At 44.0% G+C, this 18,810-nt stretch overlaps 1 protein-coding gene across 1 annotated transcript in view; it reads left to right on the forward strand.

The window, feature by feature from the left end:
• Positions 1 to 18,810, forward strand: part of LOC121553565 (melanopsin-A-like) — an 87,422-nt gene that overhangs the window by 53,328 nt on the left and 15,284 nt on the right. Inside the window, exons 2-7 of the mRNA XM_045211447.1 lie at positions 8,872 to 9,017; positions 9,580 to 9,713; positions 11,499 to 11,702; positions 13,065 to 13,236; positions 13,405 to 13,569; positions 15,411 to 15,518. Coding sequence (XP_045067382.1) covers positions 8,872 to 9,017; positions 9,580 to 9,713; positions 11,499 to 11,702; positions 13,065 to 13,236; positions 13,405 to 13,569; positions 15,411 to 15,518 — 929 coding nt within the window. The remainder of the gene's footprint in view (positions 1 to 8,871; positions 9,018 to 9,579; positions 9,714 to 11,498; positions 11,703 to 13,064; positions 13,237 to 13,404; positions 13,570 to 15,410; positions 15,519 to 18,810) is intronic.

The raw sequence follows: 18,810 nt of genomic DNA on the forward strand, positions 1-18,810 counted from the left end.
GTTTGGGATCATTGTCATGCTGAAAGACCCAGCCACGTTTCATCTTCAATGCCCTTGCTGATGGAAGGAGGTTTTCACTCAAAATCTCACGATACATGGCCCCATTCATTCTTTCCTTTACACGGATCAGTCGTCCTGGTCCCTTTGCAGAAAAACAGCCCCAAAGCATGATGTTTCCACCCCTATGCTTCACAGTAGGTATGGTGTTCTTTGGATGCAACTCAGCATTCTTTGTCCTCCAAACACGACGAGTTGAGTTTTTACCAAAAAGTTCTATTTTGGTTTCATCTGACCATATTACATTCTCCCAATCCTCTTCTGGATCATCCAAATGCACTCTAGCAAACTTCAGACGGGCCTGGACATGTACTGGCTTAAGCAGGGGGACACGTCTGGCACTGCAGGATTTGAGTCCCTGGCGGCGTAGTGTGTTACTGATGGTAGGCTTTGTTACTTTGGTCCCAGCTCTCTGCAGGTCATTAACGAGGTCCCCCCGTGTGGTTCTGGGATTTTTGCTCACCGTTCTTGTGATCATTATTTTGACCCCACGGGGTGAGATCTTGCGTGGAGCCCCAGATCGAGGGAGATTATCAGTGGTCTTGTATGTCTTCCATTTCCTAATAATTGCTCCCACAGCTGATTTCTTCAAACCAAGCTGCTTACCTATTGCAGATTCAGTCTTCCCAGCCTGGTGCAGGTCTACAATTTTGTTTCTGGTGTCCTTTGACAGCTCTTTGGTCTTGGCCATAGTGGAGTTTGGAGTGTGACTGTTTGAGGTTGTGGACAGGTGTCTTTTATACTGATAACAAGTTCAAACAGGTGCCATTAATACAGGTAATGAGTGGAGGACAGAGGAGCCTCTTAAAGAAGAAGTTACAGGTCTGTGAGAGCCAGAAATCTTGCTTGTTTGTAGGTGACCAAATACTTATTTTCCACCATAATTTGCAAATAAATTCATTAAAAATCCTACAATGTGATTTTCTGGATTTTTTTCCTCAATTTGTCTGTCATAGTTGACGTGTACCTATGATGAAAATTACAGGCCTCTCTCATCTTTTTAAGTGGGAGAACTTGCACAATTGGTGGCTGACTAAATACTTTTTTTCCCCACTGTATATATATATATATATATATATATACACACACACACTATCTATACAAAAGTATTTGGACACCCCTTCAAATTATTGGATTTGGCTATTTCAGCCGAATCCACTAAAAGTCGAGCACACATCCATGCAATCTCCATAGACAAACATTGGCAGTAGAATGGCCTTACTGAAGAACTCAGTGACTTTCGACATGGCACTGTTGGCATGGCACTGTCATAGGATGCCACCTTTCCAACAAGTCAGTTTGTCAAATTTCAGCCCTGCTAGAGCTGCCCTGGTCAACTATAAGTGTTGTTATTGTGAAGTGGAAACCTCTAGGAGCAACAACGGCTCAGCCGTGAAGTGGTAGGCCACACAAGCTCACAGAAAGGGACCGCCGAGTGCTGAAGCGTGTAGCATGTAAAAATCATCTGTCCTCGGTTGCAACACTCACTACCGAGTTCCAAACTGCCTCTGGAAGCAATGTCAGCACAATAATTGTTCGTCGGGAGCTTCATTAAATGGGTTTCCATGGTCGAGCAGCCGCACACAAGCCTAAGACCACCATGCGCAATGCCAAGCGTCGGCTGGAGTGGTGTAAAACTCTCCGCCAGTGGACTCTAGAGCAGTGGAAACGCATTCTCTGGAGTGATGAATCACGCTTCACCATCTGGCAGTCCAACGGACGAATCTGGGTTCGGCGGATGCCAGGAGAATGCTACCTGCCCCAATGCATAGTGCCAACTGTAAAGTTTGCAGGAGGAGGAATAATGGTCTGGGGCTGCTTTTCATGGTTTGGGCTAGGCCCCTTACTTCCAGTGAAGGGAAATCTTAACACTACAGCATACAATGACATTCTAGACGATTCTGTGCTTCCAACTTTGTGGCAAAAGTTTGGGGAAGGCCCTTTCCTGTTTCAGCATGACAATTCCCCGTGCACAAAGCGAGGTCCATACAGAAATGGTTTGTCGAGATCGGTGTGGAAGAACTTGACTGGCTTGCACAGAGCCCTGACCTCAACTCCATCGAACACCTTTGGGATGAATTGGAACGCTGACTGCGAGCCAGGCCTAATCGCCCAACATCAGTGCCCGACCTCAATAATGCTCTTGTGGCTGAATGGAAGCAAGTCCCTGCAGCAATGTTCCAACATCTAGTGGAAAGCCTTCCCAGAAGAGTGCTGCTATACTGTAACAGCCTCCAAAGGGGGGACCAACTCCATATTAATGCCCATGATTTTGGAATGAGATGTTCGACGAGCAGGTGTCCACATACTTTTGGTCATGTAGTGTAGGTATTCCTCATGTCCAGATGGGATAGGGCAGTGTGCAGTGCGATGGAGATTGCAACATCCGTGGATCTGCTGGGGTGGTATGCAAATTTTAGTGGGTGTTGGGTAAGGTGGAGGTGATATGATCCTTAACTAGCCTCTCAAAGCACTTTATGATGACAGAAGTGAGTGCTACGGGGCGATAGTCATTTAGTTCAGTTACCTCAATTACCTTCGCTCGGCTTGCATTTTGACTCCGAAAGTCATCTCGACTAAGAAAATGTTGGTGAGCACTGTTCTTCGGAAAGTATTCAATTCAAAGAAAACAATTTCCTCAGCAATCTACACACAATACCCCATAATGACAAAGAGAATACAGGTTTTTTGAAATTTTAGCAAATGTATTAAAAACAAAAAACAGATACGTTATTTACATAAGTATTCAGATCCTTTGCTATGAGACTCGAAATTTAGCTCAGGTGCATCCTGTTTCCATTGATCATCCTTGAGATGTTTCTACAACTTGATTAGTCTTCTGTAGCTCAGTTGGTAGAGCATGGCGCTTGCAACGCCAGGGTTGTGGGTTCATTTCCCATGGGGGGCCAGTATGAAAATGTATGCACTCACTAACTGTAAGTCGCTCTGGATAAGAGCGTCTGCTAAATGACTAAAATGTAAAAATTAGAGTCCACCTTTGGTTAGTTTGCCAAAAGGCACCTAAAGACTCTCAGACCATGAGAAACAAGATTCTCTGGTCTGATGAAACCAAGATTGAACTCTTTGGCCTGAATGCCAAGCGTCACGTCTGGAGGAAACCTGGCACCATCCCTATGGTGAAGCATGGTGGTGGCAGCATCATGTTGTGGGGATGTTTTTCAGCTAGCCAGGGATTGGGAGACTAGTCAGGATCGAGGGAAAGATGAACGGAGCAAAGTACAGAGAGATCCTTGATGAAAACCTGCTCCAGAGCGCTCAGGACCTCAGACTGGGGCGAAGGTTCACCTTCCAACAGGACAATGACCCTAAGCACACAGCCAAGACAACGGACGAGTGGCTTCAGGACAAGTCTCTGAATGTCCTTGTGGCCCAGCCAGAGCCCGGACTTGAACCCGATTGAACATCTCTGGGGAGACCTGAAAATAGCTGTGCAGCGACGCTCCACATCCAACCTGATAGAGCTTGAGAGGATCTGCAGAGAAGAATGGGAGAAACTCCCCAAATACAGGTGTGCCAAGCTTGTAGCGTCATAACCAAGAAGACTCAAGGCTGTAATCGCTGCCAAAGGGGCTTCAATAAAGTACTGAGTAAAGGGTCTGAATACTTTTGTAATTATTATATTTCTGTTTTTTATTTGTAAGAAATTAGCAACAATTTTGAAAAATCAATTTTTGCTTTGTCATTAAGGGGTAATGTGTGTATATTGATGAGGGAATATTTTTTTATAATACATTTTAGAACAAGGCCGTAACCTAACAAAATGTGGAAAAGGTCAAGGGGTCTGAATACTTTCCGAAGGCACTGTAGGCTATAATATGGCTTATTGTTATGTGTATTAGCATACTGTTGTAATTTATGTTTCCTGGGATGGTGTTTAACCCTTTTCTAACTTTCATTTATCTGCATGTCCAGTCATTATATTTAGCCTCACTATGAAGTGTTTCATCATGTTCTTTTCAGGACAAGCAGGCCTACAAGGAAAACATAAAACAGTTGCATTCATGGGTTTTGACAAATGTCGTTAAAAAAATAAGGTCCGCCAAAGTAAAAACCTGATAAAAATGAATTTATATGAATGCTGCAAGTACAGGAATTGTTTGCTCAGTGGGAAATTAATATCCAACTAGTCAGTGACAACAGTGTGGAGTTTGGAGTTTGTGACAGCAACTACGTGAGTTTATTTCAATATTATAGACACCAATTACCTTCTAACGCCATCTTGTGCAGCTTGTGAGCATCATAGAGTCTCCACTTTTTAATAGTTTGTAGCTCAAACCATTCTGAATCTACAGATGTTTTTGTAAAAAAGACCTGGCCCTTGGCCCCTCACAAAAAAAGATTGCAGTTTTGAAACTGCAGTAAAATTGTAGTAACTGCAGTCAACTGTGGTATTTTGGACACAGTAATTGCACTCTAACTGCAGTTACACTGCAAAATTACTGCAGTAAAATAAAACAGTTTTATTTTGGATGCAGTATTTGCAGCATACTGCAGTTATACTGCACTCTGACTGCAATCTTTTTTCGTAAGGGAAACACCGCTCTAGCTCAGCCCCCGTTAATCACAGACTAATGGTTGGTACCAACGGATGCAGAAGAAAAAGACAAATACAATGGTACAACCCAGAAGTATGTAGCTCAAACACACACTGTTTAAAGGGGGTTAGAATACCTAATTCACGCTGGTGCGACTCATTGGGTTAATATGTAGCGTGTAACCTAATGCAACCTACTTTGATTGGCCTCCGTGCCAGTGATTAAATGGTTACATTTGTGGCCACCTAGCCTAGCCTACTATCGCCTGGTTGTTGAGCCAGTGATCTGAGAGGTTGCCAAGCGTATTGTGATTATTACTGTCATATCATGGCATTCTGTTCTAGTCTCATAGTCTATTAATTAAGCTATAGGCTTATGGTTTATTATGGGTAAGTCTATGTCGCATGTTAAATGCAAGAATCATGGATTTATGTAGGCCTACAGGACTATTTGGTCTTTTACGATCATTTAATGATGATTTGAGTGCCTCAATTTTGTCCCATCTACATTTTTGCTGACCCTGCCATCAACAGATGTTTGCCTATTCCACTGGACATTGATCCCTCTGTTTTCTCAGAGACAGTCACCAGTAGAGTATTGATTGTTTATATTGATGTCAAGATCGTCTAACAGAGTGGACCAATGCGCAGCGTTGAATGCAAACATATTTATTCTCACTGAAGGCAACACGAACAAAACAACGAACGATACGTGACAGTTCACGGTTACCATAAACAGACTCGAAACAAAAACCCACAAACACGAATGAAAACCCGACTGTTTAAATATGGCTCCCAATCAGAGACAACCAGCTGACACTCGTTGCCTCTGATTGGGAGTCACTCAGACCAACATAGAAATAAGTAACCTAGACCCACAACAAAAACATAGAAACTAACACCCTGGCTCAACATACGAGAGTCCCCGAGCCAGGGCGTGACAGTACCCCCCTAAAGGCGCGGACTCCGACCGCGCCAACGAAACACAACAGGGGAGGGACCGGGTGGGCACTCCGCCTAGGCGGCGGATCCGGCTCGGGCATGATCCCCACTCGCTCTCTAACCCCCCAAAGTACCCCTGGTCGGTCTGGTCCTGCTGACCGGAGCTGGACTGCACACTGGTGGAGCGGATTGCTCTAGCTCGGCGTAACGCATCTGACCGGCGCCGGACCAGGCACCAGTGGAACAGGCACGTGCCGTGCCGGACCGACGAACGCACACCACTGGCTTGGTGTGGGGAACAGGCACGGGCCGTGCTGAACTGACGACGCACACCACTGGCTTGGTGTGGGGAGCAGGAGCGGGCCGGACAGGGCTGACGAAACGCACCACAGACTTGGTGCTGGGAGCAGGAATGGGCCGGACTGGGCTGGCGACGCGCACCACAGACCTGGTGCGGAGAGCAGGAACGGGCAGAGCCGGGCTGACGAGACGCACCACAGGCTTGGTGCGGGGAGCAGGAATGGGCCGGACTGGGTGGTGCGGGGAGCAGGAACGGGCAGAGCCGGGCTGACGAGACGCACCACAGACTTGATGCGGGGAGCAGGAATGGGCCGGACTGGGCTGGCGACGCGCACCACAGACCTGGTGCGGGGAGCAGGAACGGGCAGAGCCGGGCTGACGAGACGCACCACAGACTTGATGCGGGGAGCAGGAATGGGCCGGACTGGGCTGGCGACGCGCACCACAGACCTGGTGCGGAGAGCAGGAATGGGCAGAGCCGGGCTGACGAGACGCACCACAGACTTGGTGCGGGGAGCAGGAACAGACCGGACCGTACTAGGGACACACACCACTGGCCCTACACCGGGATCTGGAACGGGCCGGACCGGACTGGTAACACACCCCAGTACCTCTCGCCGTGCCTCTACACCTTCCATCCCCTCTTCTACCAGTGGCCCCCGTAACCTGGCGGCCTCCTCTGCAACCCCGCTGGACCGCTCCATAGCGGCCTCCTGCTGCCCCGACGTCGTGAGCCCCCCCCTAAAATTTTTCTGGGGGTCTCTCCTCCCCGTGGGCCAGGCCTCCATCGTTCTCGCCCACCTCTCGCTCCTCTGTCTCCAACCCTCGTCACTCAGCTCCTCAATGGGCTTGACCGAGTCGAAGCTGCCACGGCGATCTGACAGCGATTTCCCTGGCGATGGCTCCTCGACTCGCTGCTTGGTCCAGTTGTGGTGGGTTTTTCTGTCAAGATCGTCTAACAGAGTGGACCAATGCGCAGCGTTGAATGCAAACATATTTATTCTCACTGAAGGCAACACGAACAAAACAACGAACGATACGTGACAGTTCACGGTTACCATAAACAGACTCGAAACAAAAACCCACAAACACGAATGAAAACCCGACTGTTTAAATATGGCTCCCAATCAGAGACAACCAGCTGACACTCGTTGCCTCTGATTGGGAGTCACTCAGACCAACATAGAAATAAGTAACCTAGACCCACAACAAAAACATAGAAACTAACACCCTGGCTCAACATACGAGAGTCCCCCGAGCCAGGGCGTGACAATTGAGCCCTCAGTTTATGATGGTTTGTTGAATACCCATGCTTGTCTCATAACAAACTAATTTGTACATTATGTTCATTGTAATAATAATTATAGAGAAAATATACAATTAGTTTAACAGAACAGTTGATCACTTTATGTCCACTTAACCAGCTCATGAACTTGATAATTGAATCAGCAAAACATGAACTTAATGAATTGATCCTATGGAAAAGATTGGCAGACAGAATAAAATCATAACTTGATATCCTCCATGTGGCTTCTGATGGTCTTTGGGTAAGATAAACTTATAAGTAAACTCATGCAAATCTCAAAGGAGGATTCTGGTCTCAGTCCAGTCATGTGTTGAATGTGTACAGCTTCCCCCCAGTTGTTTGGCCCCCTGGGATCACATTTCCTGGGTACGTCCTATCCTAATGACTATCAAATGGGCTTATGCAAGTGTGCAGGCAGGCATTTTATAATTGCTCTATCCTGCAAGGATTCCGGGGGCAGGTTTCAAGAACAAAAATAAGAAACTAAATCCTTGTTTTAAAAGACTACAAACCAGAGGGGAAACAAGTTTATTGGTTAGTTTATTTTTGAAAAGCCAACAGGAATCGAAGGATTAAGAATTAGAATGAGACGGGATGAAACGTTTGATCCTTCACAAAGGACTTAATTTAAAACCCAATTATTTGTGAAAGATCATTTTGCAACATGTCAAAGTTAGTTTGAAGAGAGGCGTGTATATGTGTCCGATTTGATGTGGCTGCATTAAGCACTGACTTATTTGCATGCAGATCTTTTTTTCACAATGATAATTTATTTAGTCAATGCATGCGAAGTCCTGAAGCTAAGGAGTTGTGTTTGGTCCTAATGTGTTAAAAATGCACTCAGATCTTAAGCACAAGAGATTTGTAACATATTGCACAAATTGGATTCTTAAGATATCACACGAATTGCAAAATTCATATATCATACAAATTGCTAAATTCGTAACATATCACAAGAAATGCAGTGCTAGCTGTGCCACTAGAGATCCTGGTTCGTATCCAGGCTCTGTCGTAGCCGGCCGCAACCGGGAGACCCATGGGGCGGCGCACAATTGGCCCAGCGTCGTCCAGGGTAGGGGAGGGAATGGCCGGCAGGGATGTAGCTCAGTTGGTAGAGCATGGCGTTTGCAACGCCAGGGTTGTGGGTTCGATTCCCACGGGGGGAAGGTATGATTTTTTTTATATATATATAATAATAATAATAATAATGTATGCACTCACTAACTGTAAGTCGCTCTGGATAAGAGCGTCTGCTAAATGACTGGATGACTAAAAGCAGGGACCTGTTTTGGCTTGTGAGCACCACTTTCAAATCTACTGGCTGAAATTATACAAAAGTTTGAGAGTGCATCTTTAAGTGCTGATAAGAGTTTGTGGATTGGAATGATGACCGAAATTGTTCTGTAATTATTCAGGTCTAAAGGGTTGCCACATTTATGAGTAGGTTTCAGTCCTGCACATTTCAATATAGACAGCATTTCCCCAATGGACAATAATAAATGTATTTCAATACTGTACAGTAATTTGCAAACATTGCTGACAAATAGATGTCTGCCTATTACTTACAACCTACCAGCATTTTGGGGTATGCTATTAATTTCTCTTCATACATTAATACGTGGATATGGTTAATTTATCACGATTTAGTAATGCCAACTGAGGCTGTTGCACAGGCTCCTGTTTAAATGCAGTTATTTTGGTTGACCTGTAGATGGCCATGGTGCAGGAGACCCCTCGTCACCCCTTCCCCACTGTGGACGTACCTGACCACGCCCATTACACTATAGGGGCCGTCATCCTGGCTATCGGCATCACCGGCATGGTGGGCAACTTCCTGGTTATCTATGCCTTCAGCAGGTAAGGGACAGTTGCTCCCTATGGTATTGTAACTATACTCTCCCTCTCTCCACTTTAGAAGAGCAGGTCATCTGATCAATTAAAATTCTGTTGGAGTTTCTTGCACAGTTAATGCTTAGGTTTATCTCATCACTGATTCACTATCCCTCCATCTGTCATATGTGGCTCTGTAGTCTCAGTTGTTTATCAGTGTCTCTGTTGATCAGCATTGAGAGTCAAGAGATCAGGGTATTTATCCTCCCTCCTGAGCACAAACATGATGTACTGTAACTAGCGTCTCTGCCGTGCTTTACTTTCAATGCACACAATCAGATATAAGTGGTACATGTTGGACAAATTGATGGCACAAACTCTTTCCATAGCTAAATAGTTGTCAACAATAATAAATCCTTCACCAGAACAATAGGAACTATGCAATTACAGTACAATAACCATTTGATCACACTGACCTAACATTAGGGGGAATGTTACAGAATTATGGTGGTGTTTATGTGTGTGTACTAAATTGAATCAGAATACAAAATCTTGGGTTTCCCTGTGCTGTATGTGTTGTGTTCTACAGGAGCAGGTCACTGAGGACTCCAGCCAACATGTTCATCATTAACCTGGCCATCACAGACTTCCTGATGTGCCTCACACAGGCACCCATCTTCTTCACCACCTCCATGCACAAGAGATGGATCTTCGGAGAGAAAGGTACTCCACACCCGTCTCCGAACACGTCTGAGGTCAATATTTTCCACTCAGACCCCCCCAAAAAAATAAAAATAAAAAATAAAAATAAAAATCAATCAATGACTTGAAACCAAAAAAACATAGAAAATAGCATATAATTGTGTGGACAAATTCAGTCTTTGAATTGCGTCCGTTTCCTATAATTGACTGGAAGGAGATGGAATGAAGGAATTGACCCAGACTGAGCTCTGAGCAGAGCTTGTGTCTTACAAGGTTAATACGTTGAACAGAAAAGGGATGGAAAGAGGGAGAAGTCTATGAGAAGAGAGAAAGCGAAGAAGTGGTTTATTTATTACCATAGTCATGGAATTAAAGAACATATGAATGGAAAACTCTCAATGAAATGTTGCCTAGAGATACAGAAAAAGGCTACTTATTTCTGCAAACATCTCACACAACATCACTACACTCTTAGAAAAAAGGGTTCCAAAAGGGTTCTTCAGCTGTCCCCATAGGAGAACCCTTTTTGGTTTCAGATAGGAGAACCCTTTTGGGTTCCATGTAGAACCCTCTGTGGAAAGGGTTCTACGTGCAACCCAAAAGCCTTCTACCTGGTACCAAAAAGGGTTCTCCTATGGGGACAGCTGAAGAACCCTTCTAGGTTCTAGATAGCACCTTTTTTTCTAAGAGTGCACAATAGCTGTGGGAGAAAGAAGAAGTCTTTGTTAACTGGCACAGCTGCTTGACTCTCCTTATCCTTCTCATTCTGTATTATAAACAGCACCAAGTGTTAGAATATCTAGATTTTTGTTTATGAGCATGGAAGATAGTTTTGGCTTATTGAAATACAGACCTTTTGACATCATGAGGACTGAGATTGAAATACAGACCTTTTGACATCATGAGGACTTATATTGAACCTAATCCATTTTTATAAGTCATAGCGATCTTCAGATCATATATCCGTGACAACCCCAACCCCCACATGCCCTCCTACCATATTGTTGTCGTCCAAATTCACTGAACAAAAAAAATAAACTGGAAATTGTGTTCAAGTGTATTTCCTGTGTCCTGGTGGGCAGCACTCGTGTACAACTCAATACCTGCAATTTAGGTGATTAAAGATGTCTCAAGCTTGATATTAGAAATCATTGTGCCAAATCTGCTTCTTCATTGATATATTCAAGAGTATTCATATCTTTAGATATTTTTGCTCAGTTGAAATGGCCAGAACTGGAGCTGTACTGTGTATTCCAAGTTCTGCCATTGGTAAACCCTTTTTACTCTGGTAAGTACTCAGTCGTCAAATCTTTCCTGGCATCACCCACCACTGAGGGTGTGTAACAGCCTTAGGCTACTGCCATACCACGCTAACACAAGGTATTACCCCAGGCAAGGCATGACCCCTGGTGGTCTATCATTACATATATACATACAGTATGTTGCACAATATCTGTATTTTGCGAGACTGAGGTTTTGGTTGAGGTATAATGTTCAGCTCTCTGCAGAGTGGAGGTGGATGGGTGTCACATCAGGGTTAGAGTGTTAGGTGTGAATCTGAGATGGGGTCAGTCAGTTTTACCCCCTGCTATGCCCACTCTCTCTGCAGGCTGTCCCTCTGATTGACCTGGTTCGCTGCTGATCATTGTCCAGGCTATGGAGTGACTATCACCCACAGGGGGCATTACAACACACCAACCGACATATCTCTTTCTCCCTCTCTTTCACCTTCTCTTTCTTTCTCACCCACTCTGTTTCTTTTCTCTCAGTAATTAACAGTACTCTCTCTGTCTCTGTGTCTTCTAGGCTGTGAGCTGTATGCATTCTGCGGGGCTCTATTTGGGATCTGCTCTATGATCACTCTGATGGTGATAGCAGTGGACCGCTACTTTGTGATCACGCGTCCATTGGCTTCCATTGGGGTGCTGTCCAAGAAACGAGCCCTGCTCATCCTCATGGCTGCCTGGGTCTACTCACTGGGATGGAGCCTGCCCCCTTTCTTCGGCTGGAGTAAGTCCACACATGCATGAACATCACACACATACACACGCCCACACACACAGATGCTATGAGACCCACACAGAGCATAATCCTGGGTCATGAGCCAGATTTGGGATGAGATTGTAGAATGCCAGGGCTGTACACACTGTATGGAAGAGTCGTGGTTGTGTCAGTATATGCATGTGTTAGAAAGAGCTAAAAATACAGCAAGATAGAAAGACAGCGAGAACAGTGCTCCCCCTGGCTCGGTGTTTTCTCTTTGAACTCCAGTATGCAGTAGCTTAGTTTAAGAATGAGGATTTAGGCATTGGATCAGGTGTTCTGAGCTGCCTGAGATCTTTCAGTGATAAGAAATTAAATGAAACTAGTGGGCGAACTGGCTGGAATGGGCCCCTCATAAGCCTCACATGGGCCTGGCCTTACAGTATACCGTACTCAGAATTACTCACACCTCATGACTGTGTGAATCTCTGGCAAATAACAAATTGATCCAGCACGATTCTGTCCAGCACGCTAATGGGTGATATGCCGGAAAGGACCTTGGGGTGACACACTAACTCAGACAATGTGGAGGGTGTCTGTGGCTGGGGTCTGCATGCAGGCGTGCCACCCCAGACATGGTTTCGCAACACGCATGTCCTATCTGACAACCAGAGGGCGTCTGTCTCCATCTCTGCCCCGTCTCCGCAGATTACCGCATCATTTCATGCCCTCTGGGGAAATAACATTAAGAACATGAAAGCAAAACAAAACTGCGCCGTTATACACTTTGAGGCTTTGATCGTCCAGAGCATTTAGTTCATCAGGAGTGCTCCCTTGAGCCAAGCTTTGGTTTTCCTGTGTCTTCCTATTGATGTGTGTCCTTAGCTTTCCTGGCACTTTGACTGATTGTTTTACCATAACAGGGCTTCAATGGATGATGGATGACGAACAACTTGTAGGTGACTTTGAAGTGGTGTTGAAGAAGAAAGGACATTGTCTCGCCCCTTATATTTTGCACTTTCCCCCTTTCTATTCCGTTTCTCTATCCCCTTGTCTCTCCTTCCCCTTTCCTCTCCCTCCCCCTCCCTCCCCCCTATCCCTCCCTCTCTCCCTCCCCCCATCCCTCCCTCTCTCCCTCCCCCCTATCCCTCCCTCTCTCCCTCCCCCTATCCCTCCCTCTCCCCCCCCCATCCATCCCCCCTCCCTCCCCCCATCATCCCTCCCTCTCTCCCTCCCCCTATCCCTCCCTCTCTCCCTCCCCCCATCCCTCCCCCTATCCCTCCCTCCCCCCTCCCCCATCTCTCCCTCCCCCCTATCCCTCCCTCTCTCCCTCCCCCTATCCCTCCCTCCTCTCCCTCCCCCCTATCCCTCCCTCTCTCCCTCCCCTAGGCGCCTATGTTCCAGAGGGTCTGTTGACCTCCTGTACATGGGACTATGTGACCTTCACCCCGTCAGTGCGTGCCTACACCATGCTGCTCTTCACCTTTGTCTTCTTCATCCCCCTCATCGTCATCATGTACTGCTACTTCTTCATCTTCAGAGCCATACGTACAACTAACAAGTGAGTGGATTGGATACCAGAGAGCTGCTCTAGAGATGTCACTGGAAGTGTCAAATTAAATTACATTTAATTAAATTGTAAGTGTGTGGTAAGTTACTGCAATTGGATTCTCTGAAGCGTTTCTAATTTCTTGAATTAAACTTTTTTTTCTGTGTGTGTGTGTCATAGGGCTGTAACCAAGATCAATGGCACTGGGAGCACCAGAGACTCCATTAAGAGTTTCCATCGGCTGAAGAATGAGTGGAAGATGGCTAAGATCGCTCTTATTGTCATCCTCCTCTACGTCATCTCTTGGTGCCCCTACTCCGCTGTGGCCCTGACCGCATTTGCAGGGTGAGTGCTTTCGATATACAGTGGCTTGCGAAAGTATTCACCCCCCTTGGCATTTTTCCTATTTTGTTGCTGTCACGAATTCAGCCGAGGCTGCTCCTCCTCCTTGCTTGGGCAGGCTTCGGCGTTCGTCGTCACCGGAGTACTAGCTGCCACCGATCTATGTTTCTGTGTTCTACTTGTTTTGTCTATATTGTACACACCTGATTCCAATTACGATAATTTGTTTCCCTATTTTACCCTCTGGTTCCCTCAGGGTGTTGTGCGTGATTGTTCGTTGTTTTGTTGTCATTGACATGTGGGTCGGTATTTTCTTCCCTGCGTGGAAGATATGTTTATTTACTTGTGACAAGTTCTGTGTCCTGCACCTGACTCCGTCCTACCGCTACACACTGACGCATGACAGTTGCCTTACAACCTGGAATTAAAATGGATTTTTTGGGGGGTTTGTATCATTTGATTTACACAACATGCCTACCACTTTGAAGATGCAAAATATTTGTTATTGTGAAACAAACAAGAAATAAGACAAAAAAACAGAAAACTTGAGCGTGCATAACTATCACCCCCAACTCAAGTCTCTGGAAGACTGAAACAGGTTTCCTTCAAGAATTTCCCTGTATTTAGCGCCATCCATCATTCCTTCAATTCTGACCAGTTTCCCAGTCCCTGCTGATGAAAAACATCCCCACAGCATGATGCTGCCACCACCATGCTTCACTGTGGGGAGGTTGTTCTCTGGGTGATTTGAGGTGTTGGGTTTGCGCCAGACATGGCGTTTTCCTTGATGGCCAAAAAGTTCAATTTTAGTCTCATCTGACCAGAGTACCTTCTTCCATATGTTTGGGGAGTCTCCCACATGCCTTTTGGCGAACACCAAAACGTGTTTGCTTATTTTTTTCATTAAGCAATGGCTTTTTTTCTGGCCACTCTTCCGTAAAGCCCAGCTCTGTGGAGTGTACGTCTTAAAGGGGTCCTATGGACAGATACTCCAATCTCTGCTGTGGAGCTTTGCAGCTCCTTCAGGGTTATCTTTGGTCTCTTTGTTGCCTCTCTGATTAATGCCCTCCTTGCCTGGTCCGTGAGTTTTGGTGGGCGGCCCTCTCTTGGCAGGTTTGTTGTGGTGCCATATTCTTTCCATTTTGTAATAATGGATTTAATGGTGCTCTGTGGGATGTTCAAAGTTTCAGATATTTTTTTATAACCCAACCCTGATCTGTACTTCTCTACAACTTTGTCCTGACCTGTTTGGAGAGCTCCTTGGTCTTCATGGTGCCACTTGCTTGATGGTGCCCCTTGCTTAGTGGTGTTGCAGACTCTGGGGCCTTTCAGAACAGGTGTATATATACTGAGATCATGTGACACTTAGATTGCACACAGGTGGACTTTATATAACTAATTATGTGACTTCTGAAGGTAATCGGTTGCACCAGATCTTATTTAGGGGCTTCATAGCAAAGGGGGTCAATACATATGCACGCACCACTTTTCCGTTATTTATTTTTTTGAATTTTTTGAAACAAGTTCTTTTTTTCATTTCACTTCACCAATTTGGACTATTTTGTGTTTGTCCATTACATGAAATCCAAATAAAAATCCATTTAAATTACAGGTTGTAATGCAACAAAATAGGAAAAACGCCAAGTGGGATGAATACTTTTGCAAGGCACTGTACTACCCTATATAGACACAATACACACCCACTTCTATTCTTTCTATACAAACACGGCATTGCTGCAGCCACAACATTCAAACCTTGACCATTTAGGTACTTTATGTATGGTATAATTCTACCTTAAAGCCTAAACAGCCTTCTCTCTCTGTCCTCTTCATGTCTCCTGTAGGTATGCAGATTTTCTGACTCCCTACATGAACTCAGTGCCTGCTGTGATCGCCAAGGCTTCAGCCATTCACAACCCCATCATCTATGCCATCACCCACCCCAAGTACAGGTACTGTAGTCTTGCTGCCACAAAAATGAAAGATGATGGTTTCTATTGTTGCATTATGGGTCAAATCTGCTTACGCAACCCAACCCCATTTGGGAATTCCGTTGAGCAACAAAGTCAAAGGGCTTTTCTGTTGTTGGTTTTAATTTCACTAATGTGATACTAGCCAAGTGAACCATTTCATCCCATAAGAATCGATCAAATCTGAGAGACAGGAAGTGTATAGCCCCTGTCAGCTAGCGATCAGACTAGTGTTGTCACGATACCAGATTTTTTTTTTAACTTTGATACCGATACCAGGTTTAGTATCACGATACTCGATACCAAAACGATACCACAGCAAAAAAAGATAGAGGAGAGAACAGATATCTTCCAGTTTTTCGCTCTCAAAATCACAAAAAAAAAAAATTACACAATTGGATGTTGTTAGTTCCAAACAATTCTTACATCAGGAGATCACTTTTGAGGTCTGGGAAAAATCTAAGAAATGTTGATATTTGAGTGTAGTTACCCTTTAATTCAAAGTGCTCACGCACCTAGCTAGCACTGTTGTTTGGTTAGCAGTGTTTCTGTAGCGCACGTGTTGGAGGTTGCAAAATAAACACACACTGGATTGATGCAAATAATCATGATTCTGCCCAGTAGGCATAGGTTACTTTGTACTTGGCTAGAATCTGCAGTTGAAACAATAACAAAGCATTCACCCGCCTCCCCACTGGACACAGACGTCATTTCAACGTCTAGTTTTGATTTACATTTGGTTGAGTTGTCAACTCACGTGAATTCAACGTGAAACATTTTCACCATGTCATTGGATTTACTGTAGGTTAAAAGTTGGGTGAAATTTTTTTTTTTTACATTCCCTTACTTTGATGACTTTTTGCAAATCCAATCAGTTTTCCATGTTGATTCAACATCATCACATATAATGTTTTCGTTGAAATGACGTGGAAACAACATTGATTCAACCAGATTTTTGCCAGTGGGTCTGTTTTGGGAAAAAGTTGTGGGATGAGCCTGGAGAAATTTAACCACTCTCAAATTCACAGACAGAGCTATGGATGCAAGGACTGACCATCCATTATATCAAAATTATACTTTTAATCATATTTTGAGGCTATATAGTGTTTGTTTACATTTTGGGTATATAACATTAATTTATCAGTCCAAAAATGGATGTAGCAACCAAGGACTCTACCTATAACTTTAATATTGAATAGGTTTCTGAAGACTTACCTGAAGGTTATCATTAGCATCGCTAACGGCTACACAAAATGGTAGACATATGCACACCGCACACATAGACTTCAGAAAGTTGCAAGGGAATACGAATCACTGATGCATTCTGGTCATGTCTTATGACCCAACTTGGTCCCGCTTTAAATGACGTGCAGCTTATAAAGGCTTCATGCAGCCTTCATAAAGTCTGCATAAACATAATCTATAAATGTCATGCTTTTGTAGTGGAAAATGCACAAAGAAAATTTCCTTTACACTTTATAAAGGGTTCATAAATGTGGCATAACTGTGTGACATAACCACCAATGTCAAATGTGACATAACCCACTATGTCAAATATGACATAAACCTGTGCTTTATAAAGGGTGGCATAAGCACCGCTTAATAAAAGCCTTATAAATCATATTAAATTGAGGCTTCACAAAGCATTTATAACCCTGTCATTGCAATGCCAGGATAGTGGGTTTGATTCCCGGGACCACCCATATGTAAACATTTATTCATGCATCGCTGTAAGTCACTTTGGATAAAAGTGTCTACTAAATTGTATATATTACTCTAAAACATTTCTAGGATGGCCCAACTTCTTTCCCTCTTGGGTGCATAGTCAATATTGGACCTGACCTCAACTTTCCCCAAAATGCTGTGCTGCAGGATGACTCACACTCTAAAGTGCAGTCATGCACAACAAAAAACCTTTGTGAGGCCTTTTAAAATCTGTTAACATTTTTTGCCTACTATCCAAAATTCTATTTTCCCAGTTTTGTTTTTCCAGGTTCCGGATTTCACCAATTTTTTCAGGTTTTCCACAATTTTTCCCCACACTATTTTAATAGAGAAACAACAACATTTGATTTTCTGTGTTCACAACAATGCTTAAACCACATCGGGGATTACTTTCGAGGTCTGTGAAAAATCTAAGAAACTTCAATTCGCATTGTGGCCGCTAATGGAATGGGTGGAGTAAAAGGCCAGCAACACTCCATATTATTCAGAGCCCCATGAAATGACACCATATATACATTCTACAGACCCTATTGAATAATCCCTACAATCCTTTTACTGCGGCACCCTGAATAGTTTTTGCTCTATAAGCCAATATGCATTCCATATACAGTGATTCGCATTGGTGGCATTTATATGCCCTTGGACGATGTTTTAAACCCAATTTGAATTCAAATATGAATCATTGTTAATGTTTGAACATTTTCGAAATTCCATGACCCAGAAGTACTTTTTTAGTGTTGCTGACGAGACGCTGATCATGTGATGAGTTGGCAGATCAAATGCCCAATTGTTGTGCCAACCGGACAATGAAAAATAAGTAAGTTAACCTTTATTTATTGTAATTTAAATTAGTTTGTAGATTACATTCTGTAGCTACCTCAGTCGTTATTTTAAATTATTTCGGTGACTTCACAGCAATTGCTAGCTAGCCGAAATGTTGCTAGCTAGCAGGCTCAGCTAAACAAAAATCCCCTTAGATACATCCACATCTCATAGTCACGTCATGAGATTTGTAAATGAAAGAGGAATATAATAATACGAATTGAATGGAGTTTTCCCATCTCCCCATTTAGAGTTTCTGGCACAGCACAGAAATGCCCTTATCCAGATGGTGTGACAAAGGCATTTCCTAACAGACCTGCTAACTTTCTTTGTTGTTACTTTTAAGGTTGGAACCAACATGCAGTACCTCCAGCAGGCAGAGAGGCAAGAACCATTCGTCTGCCAGCTCAGGGACAAGCTACACTATTCACAGCCCTGTGTAATGTTCAATGTAATTGCATTGCTGGACTTTTTGAAACTGAATGTTTTTTTATTGTTATAAAAATAAAAGGAAATGTATGGTTTAAACATTTCTTTAATGTTTATTTGTTTTAGCTGTTAGTGATAATTCCTTAAGTGTTAATACATTTATTTTTACGTCATTAAGCCTTTATGTATGTGTTATGAATGACCAAAGGTGCCTGACTTTAAATTAAGTCCAGCATCATGCCATATCGTCTTTATGGATGTGTTATGAATGACCGAAGGTGTCTCACTTCAAAATAAG

The sequence above is a fragment of the Coregonus clupeaformis genome, chromosome 37, assembly GCF_020615455.1.
Source record: "Coregonus clupeaformis isolate EN_2021a chromosome 37, ASM2061545v1, whole genome shotgun sequence".
In the NCBI taxonomy this organism is placed as follows: Eukaryota; Metazoa; Chordata; class Actinopteri; order Salmoniformes; family Salmonidae; genus Coregonus; species Coregonus clupeaformis.